General features: G+C 33.4%; 2 protein-coding genes across 15 annotated transcripts in view; one reads left to right on the forward strand and one right to left on the reverse strand.

Annotated features, from left to right (window-relative positions):
- Nucleotides 1–1529, forward strand: part of LOC106767730 — a 9995-nt gene extending 8466 nt beyond the window's left edge. Inside the window, exon 2 of the mRNA XM_014652675.2 lies at nucleotides 736–1529. Within this exon, the coding sequence (XP_014508161.1) occupies nucleotides 736–908 (173 nt within the window). The 3' untranslated portion in view covers nucleotides 909–1529. The remainder of the gene's footprint in view (nucleotides 1–735) is intronic.
- Nucleotides 1530–2629: 1100 nt separating this feature from the next.
- LOC106768308 overlaps nucleotides 2630–10276 on the reverse strand; it is a 17378-nt gene continuing 9731 nt past the window's right edge. Inside the window, exons 1-16 of one of the 14 annotated variants that reach the window (XR_002668641.1) lie at nucleotides 9696–10270; nucleotides 9149–9617; nucleotides 8906–8980; nucleotides 7976–8186; nucleotides 7853–7904; nucleotides 7206–7297; nucleotides 6545–6638; nucleotides 5445–5630; nucleotides 5313–5363; nucleotides 4490–5023; nucleotides 4366–4405; nucleotides 4204–4247; nucleotides 3757–3903; nucleotides 3541–3653; nucleotides 3067–3277; nucleotides 2631–2851 (exon numbers count right to left, since the gene is read on the reverse strand). Coding sequence is in view for 1 of the 14 variants with exons in the window: in XM_014653380.2 (XP_014508866.2) it covers nucleotides 9704–9757 (54 nt within the window). In the remaining 13 variants the exon portion in view is untranslated. Of the gene's footprint in view, nucleotides 2852–3066; nucleotides 3278–3540; nucleotides 3654–3756; nucleotides 3904–4203; nucleotides 4406–4489; nucleotides 5024–5312; nucleotides 5364–5444; nucleotides 5631–6544; nucleotides 6639–7205; nucleotides 7298–7852; nucleotides 7905–7975; nucleotides 8187–8275; nucleotides 8731–8905; nucleotides 8981–9148; nucleotides 9618–9695; nucleotides 10271–10276 lie in introns of those variants that run through there. The other 13 variants (XR_002668632.1, XR_002668639.1, XR_002668637.1 and 10 more) reach the window with 13 other exon arrangements.

Below are 10276 nucleotides of genomic sequence, written 5' to 3' on the forward strand. Positions count from 1 at the left end.
TATATATATATATATATATATATATATATATATATATATATATATATATAATTTAGTTAATGTACGTAACATATATATATAATCCATGATTTTTATCTTTTGATATATATTACTGTTTGGTAATAACATGACAATATTGTCTATTTGAGATGATTGGAAGTGATTGTGGAACATGTTCTGTTATATATGATTTGATATTTAAGGCTTAAATATGTGGTTTCATTATAATTCAAAAGTGTGTGAATTGGGAAAGACTGAAACATGATTTCATGGTTGCTTATGGTAGTTTCAAATGTAGAATCTCTCGATGAGATCTTTAGTGTCTTAAAATGAAAGTAGGGGCTCAGCCTTGGGAGTCATTCTGACGCTTCAATGGTCAATCATACTCACTTAGAGAGGTTGAACCATGTGGTGAGAAGTAGCAGGAGGTCTTTAGTCTTGGGGGCTCCCTGTATGCCTCAAGGCGCGGAACGGACAGGGTGGGGAACCCAAGTTTTAAAGAAGTAGCAAGACTCGCCATAGCCCGACTATCATTTTAAAGTCCGGACGAGTCAAGTTTAGAATACAACATGCTTTAGGTGGTGTGCTTTGCTGATTTGATTTTACTTGTTCCTTGTATGCGATATATTAATATGATGTATGCTTTTATATAATTAGCTCACCCTTGCTTGCTTGTGTTTGTATCATGTTGTATGTGTTTTCTTTTGCGATGATCATCCACTTGGATGGGAGCAGATGGCGAGGAGGATACTCTGGAAACAACTCTCGATGGAGCAGATGGCGAGGAGATACTCTGGAAACCGTTCTCGATGGGGAAGACAGTGTTGCTGCCTCTAGGCTTCAATTCTCTTGTCCTAGGATATTTTGAAGCAACTTTATTATGTTCTAAATTTTTAAATTCTCTGTAATTTCTAGGGAGAAACTCTAGTACTCTAGTTTTCAATTCCACACTATTCTAAGGATGACTGTAATCCTAATTACTCTTGACTGCTTTCCTATATTATGCATGATGACATCCTGATTATGTATGTCTTTATTGGGATGTTACACTTTACTAAAATGTACCACACCCCATTTATGGTTACTTAAGCACGGTTAGTTAACCGAAGTTAGTTAACCGCGGTTAGTTAACCTTGGTTACTTAACCGCGGTTAGTTAACCTTGGTTACTTAATCGCAGTTAGCTGACCGCGTCAGGGTTAATTAACCATGGTTAGTTAACTGTAGTTAATTAATCGCGATTAGTTAACCGCGGTTAGTTAACCGCGGTTAAGGGCTAACTAAGGGACTAAGGCAAGAGACTAGTGCTAGTGTTAAGGGTTAGGGGCTAAGGACTAATTAAAAATTAGGGTTAACTAGGGGTCAGGGGACTAGGGGCTAACTAAAGGACTAGGAACTAATAGGGGACTAGGGGCTAACTAGGGGACTAATTAGGCTAGCTAAGGACTGGGACTAGGGACTAGAATTACTAGGAGGGATTAGGGGCTAATAAGGGACTAGGGACTAATTAGGGACTAGGGACTATTTGAATTTCATTTGAATTTTATGTGAATTTGAATTTCCTTTGAATTTGAATTTTATTTGAATTTGAATTTCATGTGATATGTGAATTTGAATTACATTTAAATTTGAATTCAATTTGAATTTCATTTGAATTTGAATTTCAATTGAATTTTATTTTAATTTAAATTCATGTGAATTTGAATTTTATGTGAATTTGAATTGAATTTGAATTGAATTTGAATTGAATTTGAACTGAATTTGAACTGAATTTGAACTTAATTTGAACTTAATTTGAACTTAATTTGAACTTAATTTGAACTTAATTTGAATTTGATTTGAATTTGATTTGAATTTGATTTGAATTTGATTTGAATTTGATTTGAATTTGATTTGAATTTAATTTGAATTTTATATGAATTTGAATTTCGTTTGAATTTGAATTTCGTTTGAATTTCATGTGAATTTGAATTTTATTTGAATTTGAGTTTCATTTGAATTTGAATTACATGTAAATTTAAACTTCATGTGAATTTCATTTGAATTTTAATTGAATTGAATTTTATTTTAATTTAAATTGAATGTGAATTTGAATTTCATGTGAATTTAAATTTGAATTTAATTTGAATTTCATTCAAATTTAAATTTCATTTCAATTTTCATGTGAATTTGAATTGAATTTAAATTTCATTTGAATTTCATGTGAATTTGAATTTTATTTGAATTTGAATTTTATTTTGTGAATTTGAATTTCAAGCCAATTACCAATTAAAAAAAAAACTTTCAAGCCACCAATTCGTTCAAATGTGATGTTCGTGAAAATTAGATAAGAAAAAAATTATAAAATGAAAATACTTTATAAAATATCTTTTTGTAAGAAATTGTTTAATTCTAATTCTAAATTTTTAAACCCTAATTCTAAATTTTCATATGAGAAAGTCCAAAATAATACTAACATATATATTTAACATATATATTTAATGCTAACATATTTTCAATCTTCAATAAAATCCATTTTATTTCATTTTGTTGTTAATAAAATCCTTAATTTCACTTCTTTTCATTGTTGTTAGAATCCCCATTATCTAAACATTCATCCATAATTTTTTAAAAACTTAACCCTCACCCTCACCCTCACCCTAATCAATACTCATTCTTTTAATTCAGTTTTGCTAATAGCTAACTTTTCTTCAAATATAGCAGTTTTGATTTATCAAGGAACATATTAGCATTAAAATAACAATAAACAGTACGAAAGAGATCGCTAAAATTCAATCTTACAGTAACCTTCTCCAACAAAACAGAATAACCAACTGCTGTGAGACGACATCCTCCTAGAAGGTCCCCGACAGCTGTGACAAATAAGTGAATAATTATTACTTGTTACAGTTAAAAGTAATAAATTAACATATCAACTAACCCAAATCCACTTCCTTCTTGCAAAACAGGTAAACTGAAGTTCAAGTACAAAAGCTAGCTAGCAATGCTCCAAAGCCATGGGAAGAACTAGTGATACCCTCTCCTCCCACACAGATAACAGAAAAACCCAAACGTCACAATAACATACCTGCATCAAATCCAGCGAAAACTATAACTATGTCTGGGTTAAATTCTTTAGCAACAGGAAGCAAGATGTGGTCCCACACTGCAATGTAATCTGGATCACCACATTTCCCCGGCTCCCTGAGGACATTTATATTATATCCAGCACCTTCTCCTTCTCCCACCTGATCATAATACCCGTGGTGCTCGGCAGGATAAAAAACCCAAAGTCATGCCTGTATGAATACAAAAGTTTAGTTGATTGAGGATAAACTATGAAATTGATACAAAGTTCATCCGAAGTCCTTAAAGCAATAGTCCTTGTCAGAGGTCCAAAAACTAGTAAAAGAAGGGTAAATGATCTAGCAGTCAAGCCCATTACATAACCTAACACAACCATGAGCAACAAACTTTTACCTTCGCTGATGTACTAAGAAACAATTACAAGATCAACAACCAGTAAAACTGACCAGAAAATATGTGAAAATAACTAACACACCTGTGAACGGAGAAGAACAAAACTCGAGAATCATTCCAGAACGTTTTTTGAGTACCATTTCCATGATGGACATCCCAATCAACAATTAAAATTTTCTTCACACCTAAATCAGGCTGTCGCACACGGAAAAATAAAGGAGGCAATAAAGTAACAGACATCTATAGGCTAGAAATTCTTAGTAAAATTGGAATTGGTAGTAGGTGCAATGTAACTCACTCTTTCGTCTAAGAGATATCTTGCAGCAACTGCCACATTGTTGAAGAGACAAAATCCCATAGCTTCATTATGTTCTGCATGATGACCTGGGGGCCTCACAATGGCAACAGCTCAATCCAATTCCCCGCTTGCCACCTTTTCAACAACCTACTTGTCAAAAGCATCTTAAATTAGGCAAAAAGAGGCATCTTGGCAACTATAACCTATGTCCACCCCGTCAGTAGGCAAAAACAATAATTTTCACCAAAACAAAGAGAGATAATATAGAGACAGCAGTCAAGCTGTAACAGTCTAACTAAAGAAATCTTGGCCAGAGATAAATAGAGTCAAGACCAGTCAGTAAACTCCTTGTAGGCTACGCAAAGTAAGACGGAACCAGAAAAAACTAACATTTAATGAAAAAGACAAAATCTTTATATGTAAAGAAAGAATCGTCGAAAGCATCACCTCTACAGCAGAGCCAGCAACAAGGAGCGCAGCTTCAGATGAACCTTCATTAAAATATACGGAATTCAATTCGGAGGCAATCTAAGACCTCCGCGATTTGAACCCCCTGGCGCTAATGTTCTTAATCAGATTCACATGATGTCTGGAATGAACTAACCGCACCTGTCAGTCTTCAGCTTTCTTGGCCTCTGGAAGCACGCATCTTCAATACGATAAAGAAAATAAGCAAGATTAAAGATAACAAACAAAGATTTAGAGAAACCGTAAAGTAACGTGCATGCGTTACCGTTGAGGAACGCCAGCGGCTTCAAGTCGGTTCCAAATTGACCTAATGCGATTAGGATCTCGACGTGCTTCGGCTCGTTTGGCGCGTAGTGTTTGCACATCCTCCTATCATATAGTAAACCCACACGCCGTTGACCGCTTGCACTGCTTTCTTTACCCTTCTTCTTACTCCTGCCCTCCATGGCTACACCCAACTTTTCAGTTTGTAACTCTGATACTCAACTTCATGTACAACCCGCACTATTTATAGTGTCCTAATTTTAAGGTTTTATAGCGCGCCATCATGTACCATCTTTTCTTTCAGCAAATTTCAAATTATTCTGTTATTTTTAAACCTTTTCATTTATTATGTTAATAAAAGAAATTAAGAAGCCTATATCTTACATTTAATGTCCTGACTTTATAAACAACTTTCATTTATTATTTAACCGTTTCGGATACCATTAGTAGTTTTTTTTTCTAACAAACCATTAGCCGCTTTAACTTGAACTGATGGTGTTGTTTGTTCGTTATCTCTTTCCCTCCTTCATATTCCCTGTCAGAAGAATTTGAACAGCCAATTTTATGTTGAACGATTAATCCCGATACTAAAATTTTAGAAGGCAGAGCAGCAATTGTTTATGCCTATATCAAGGAAATTATACCAGAAGAATCTAATTAAGATTGAAATAGCAATGCAAAATGTTCACAAACCATGGGATGATATAAATTTGAGTATGATAAATAGTACTGTCATGAGGAAAAGTACAAAATAAATAACACACATAAAATAAGTGTTTAAATAACATTTGTTATGCCTGCATCTGAAGAAACAAAAGACTTACCTCGACAGAGAAGTATGCCCACACATTTGGCTTGCTTTAAAAGCTAAGCTCCTGCACAAAAACTTGAACTCAGTACATGTTACAAGACGAATGAAGCAATGGATAATATTGATGTTGAACTTGGTAGTTAACCTGCACTTTGCCACCCGTAGGCTTAAAGCCATCATCGGGATCCTCACTATTCACTCGCACAGCCACACAATGACCTTTTGGCTTTGTGGATTGTGCTTTGTCAAAATCAAAAGGGGTAGCTAAAGCTGAAGTTTTTCTCCAAGCATCATACCCCCCACCATGCTCCACCCCATAGAAACGCCTTATCTGTATTAAAGGACACACATGAAATACATGCAAGAAATTAAATAATAGAAAATAGGAAAGCAAATATCAGTAAAGAATAATTTAAACTATTCATTGGGTCCCAACCGTTTCCTCATTTTAAGTTTAAGTCTATACTAGAAAATTGTAATTTCTAGTCCCTAAAATTTTTGAAGAAAATTAAACAATGCAAGGAAGGCTTAGTAGCAGATTTACACTGCAAGAAAAATCTCTAGTTTTGGGTACAAGGCAAAAACTTATCTTTTATACAAATGTAGGGACTAGTAATTAAAATTCTCTCATGTAGGGAATAAATTTAAAGCTGGTACAATTATAATGAAGTACCAACTTTGATCCAGACACCAGACACATTAAAATGGACATCAGGATATGGCTAATGTCCAAAGTATAGGACACAGCAACACATTTAATATTTTATTTTAATATAACAAAAATCTCAAATGAAAATGAAAATTTATATGATTCACACTAAATACAAATTTGTAAAGTTATAGTTTTTCTATAATAATGACTCTCAATTAAATTATTGGAAACATACATCTTAAAAGTTAGAATAACTAGTTAAGCCTTATGAAAACAAACATTAACGAAAATATTATGTGGCTCACAGGTTTTATAATATAAGTTGCTTTCTTCTATTTTTTTCTTATTTTTTTATGATAGCAGAGTCTAGGAAGTGTTTAGTGAATAATAGGTGCGGCTCACTCTCTTTACTTGTGTTCAAATTATGTATAAGTTTCCAAGATTTCTCGGAGGTATAAGAACTAAAAGAATAATTCTGACAATATTAGAGTGTCAACATGTGTCATTTGGCGACATGCTATTTTAGAAAGTTGTCAGTGCTTCCTAGGGATCAAGTCAATAATTTAACCTAAAGAATATATCTGAAGTTGTACCAGGAATTTGCCAGAGGGGGACACCCATTCCAACGACAACTTGGGCTGCAGGCAGATTTATCTCTGCTATCCACTCAGTAACAGGATGTTCAACCTATATAACAATAACAAAAACAATCACTGATGGTGAAAAACAAAATAATATAAAAACAAAAAAGGTCTGGAAAGTAGGAAGAACTAATTTCAAATATCCAGAAAGTAGGGAGAGGTGTTGAGAGGAGTGACAAGTCAATTGGAGAGTCAGTACTGCAGCAAAATAGAGTCTTGAATCTCTCAAATATCCAGAAAAATTGTGTTCTTTCTTTTCATAAATAAACAATGTTCATATCCACTCAACCTGAACCAGTTTTTATCACTACTATTGTCCATGTCATGATATTAGACAAGCACATAGCCCCTTCATGACCCTTCACTCATCCAGTTCAACCTAACTAATCAACAAAACATTTTCACATTTCTAGTTCACAACATCTAACAAACCAAATTTTGTTATCAAGAGCCTCTTCAAGACACTATGTCAGTTCTATCAATTCCAATCATAATAATTACATAACTCTTAATCACAATTCAAAGCATAACATTTGAAAATTTCTCAGAATAACTTTACAAGACTACCTTAAAATGCAGAATATAAACATGACAAAAGCATAAGAACAATTACCTTTACCTCCACAACATAACACAAGCGCTAACTTCCCCAGAGCTCCCCATAATTCATAATTTTTTCGGAGTTCGAAAGTCAAACTCAAAAGTCTAGCATCCAAACAGTTGAAAGTAAATGAAAAAAATGCATTCATTTGAAAAAGGAAAAACCCTCCTCACCAAAATCAAATCTCTACAATCTAATAAAACTGAGTTGAACTCACTCAGATGTCAAATTAATAAATTCAAAATCAAACCCATAACATCCAAAAAAAGCAAAGTATTGTTTTTCATATTACTCGGTGATAGAGAAAAAATATCTATGTTCCCACAATATACATATAACATTATTATCCTACTAATCATCATCCTAATCTCAAATATAGTATGAAACATCATTTTTCCTGCTTTGTCCATTAAAGACACTATCATCTTTCTCTATTTTCTCTTTTTTAAACTAAATCTGGAAGCTGATGCAAAGTTGTTACACAACTCAAATGTCTTTGTATTTATATAAAGACTTTATTTTAGTATGGCAAAGAATAATAGTTAGTTTTCAATCACAAAGCTTTAATTTTCAAACCCATGCATATTCGGAATGAAGACAAGCTATTGCAAGACTATGATGACAAAATCCATGCACAATGTTTTTTTGAAGGAAGTCACCTTTTTGGCCAGACTAATCGCCTTGGTACAATCGGCCTTAGCTTGAAGATAACTGGATAAACAGAGGAAGCAAATCAAGATTTTGCCTGACACTTTCAACAAATGGCCAGAAGAAAACACTACCTTCCAAGTTTTAGATACGCTTGAGCCCTATTACTATAGTACGTTGCATTATCACTACAGAGTTTGATAGCTTCTGTGTAACATCCAATGGCTTTTGCCACAGCCTATCTTTATATGCTTGATTTCCTGCATTATCACGACAGAGTTTGATAGCTTCTGTGTAAAATCCAATGGCTTTCTGCCACTGCCTATCTTTATATGCTTGATTTCCCTGACATTAGCAGCAAAATAATACAAAATAGAGGGTTTAGCTGAAAATAAATGCAATGCTTAGAATCAAACAGCATATTTTTAAACTACAAATGGTGCTTGTAAGAGTATATGGCAAACTCGACGCAATATAGAGGGATCCTTTGCAAACCAACCTGAAAATGGAATTTCAGAGTTAAAAATTTGTAAAGTGCTGCAGATGGCATATTAATAGCCTCCACATAAAAACAATTAAGTACAACTATACAAAAAATGTCTCAATGTAAAACAATTATAAGAGTACATCTGTTCTTCCTCTTCCTGGTGTATTTTTGCATTGCCTTAATTTGTATTTAAATTTCAAAAGATCTTGTCCACTGAGAAATATTTAAAAAACAAAAAATCCCAACATAATAAACAAAGGCAACCAAGCTATTTATCCTTATATCACATAAAAATAATAATCATTCAAAATAAATAAATTAAACAATCACTTGAGCCCATAAGCTCATAAACTAAACCACATTAAACCCATAAGAAAATAAAAGGAAAATTAGAAATTTAAAGGAAGGAATCACTTAGAGAACCTCAACAGTCTTAACTTGTACCGATGTTGAAGGTATAGTCCCACTTAAATTATTCCCATTAAACAATTTGTCACAAAGCAAAACAAAAGTTCTAAAGTTAAATATTATAGACTAAGAAACAGCAAATGATGCCAAAATAAAAATGTCCACTTACATGTGTATGAGTATCATCTCAGAGCTGAAAAGCTTGGGGGGAGTGGAACCTGAAAGCTGGTTCTTATTGAAATGGCTAAACCATAGAAATCATAACACTGAATCAATACTCAATGTAGCAACTAGTACTCGACAAAAATATGAAAGGTGTGGTGCTTTTTACACATTGCTCTTTGCTACACTAACTTAAAGGTAAACAAGTGTTAACTGAAAAAAAAAAAAAAAAAAAAAAAAAAAAACTCACAAGTGCTTAGCCTTTAAAAGAACGTCTAATTCAGGGGAGGTGGAGGTTGAAACTGGGATAGGACATGTCAGCTGATTGTCTGCCAAGTCCAACCAATAAATTTTGGAGAGCTTACCCAACGAAGGAGGTATTTTTCCAGTGAAGTTGTTTGACTTTAAAGCCTTGAAAAGTTCATTGAGAAGGGTATGGTTTCAAAATCACTGCTTTTTCTGTGCATGTTCCAAGGTTATTCTTACAGGAAAGATAACTCTAAAACACTATTACATGAATATGAATATATGACTGGAGAAAAACAAATCTAAATTCAAAAATTTAAAAACTCAAGCAGCGCTTGTTACTCCTGTAGCGCGCCCTCAAAGGTGCTGCCAACAAAGAACGAGAACGTCGTTGGAAACAAGTTTCTTCTCAAATCCCCAACCTCCTTCTCCAGTTTCAAGAAGGCCTCAAAATTGTGTCCATAAACCCATATCTGAAATAGAAGAGAAAAAAGTTTATATTTTCACGGAATAGATCTTTTTTAGCTCATTCAGTGAAGTTGATTTAAAACCTTGTTTCTTATTTCCACTGGAATAAACCTTTTGACATCATTACTCGTTTCAAAAGTGAAGCCTACAATCAAACATCAATCATCAAGATCTATATGCTTCTTATGAATAAAATAATTTATGCAATCAGATGTAAAAAACTAATGCATATGAAGTATCGGATAAAATAAATTTTGTCAATAATTTTTGTTAACAAAGGAAAGAAAAGTCGAATCAAACCAACGTAGCTTTAATATTATGTAGTAACTACAACACCTGCAAAACGAAACAAATGTTAGAAATTAAACCAAAATCAAAAACTGGTTACAACTTAGTAAAAGAATTAGTGAAGAACTTATTAGAATAGACTAATAGAAAGGAGAACATGGAATCCAAAACCCAGCAAATGAAAGGAGAACCACCTTATGAGCTCAATAAACAAAAACAATAAAGAAGAAATATAACAATTACCCGAAAAGATGAAGAACATATGCTACAATAAAGGATTTTTCAACTAAATGCTAAATCAATGCTCAATGCTCAATGCTCAATGCTCAATGCTCAATGCTCAATGCTCAATGCTCAATGCTCAATGCTCAATGCT

Source organism: Vigna radiata, chromosome 7 (genome assembly GCF_000741045.1).
Source record: "Vigna radiata var. radiata cultivar VC1973A chromosome 7, Vradiata_ver6, whole genome shotgun sequence".
NCBI lineage: Eukaryota > Viridiplantae > Streptophyta > Magnoliopsida > Fabales > Fabaceae > Vigna > Vigna radiata.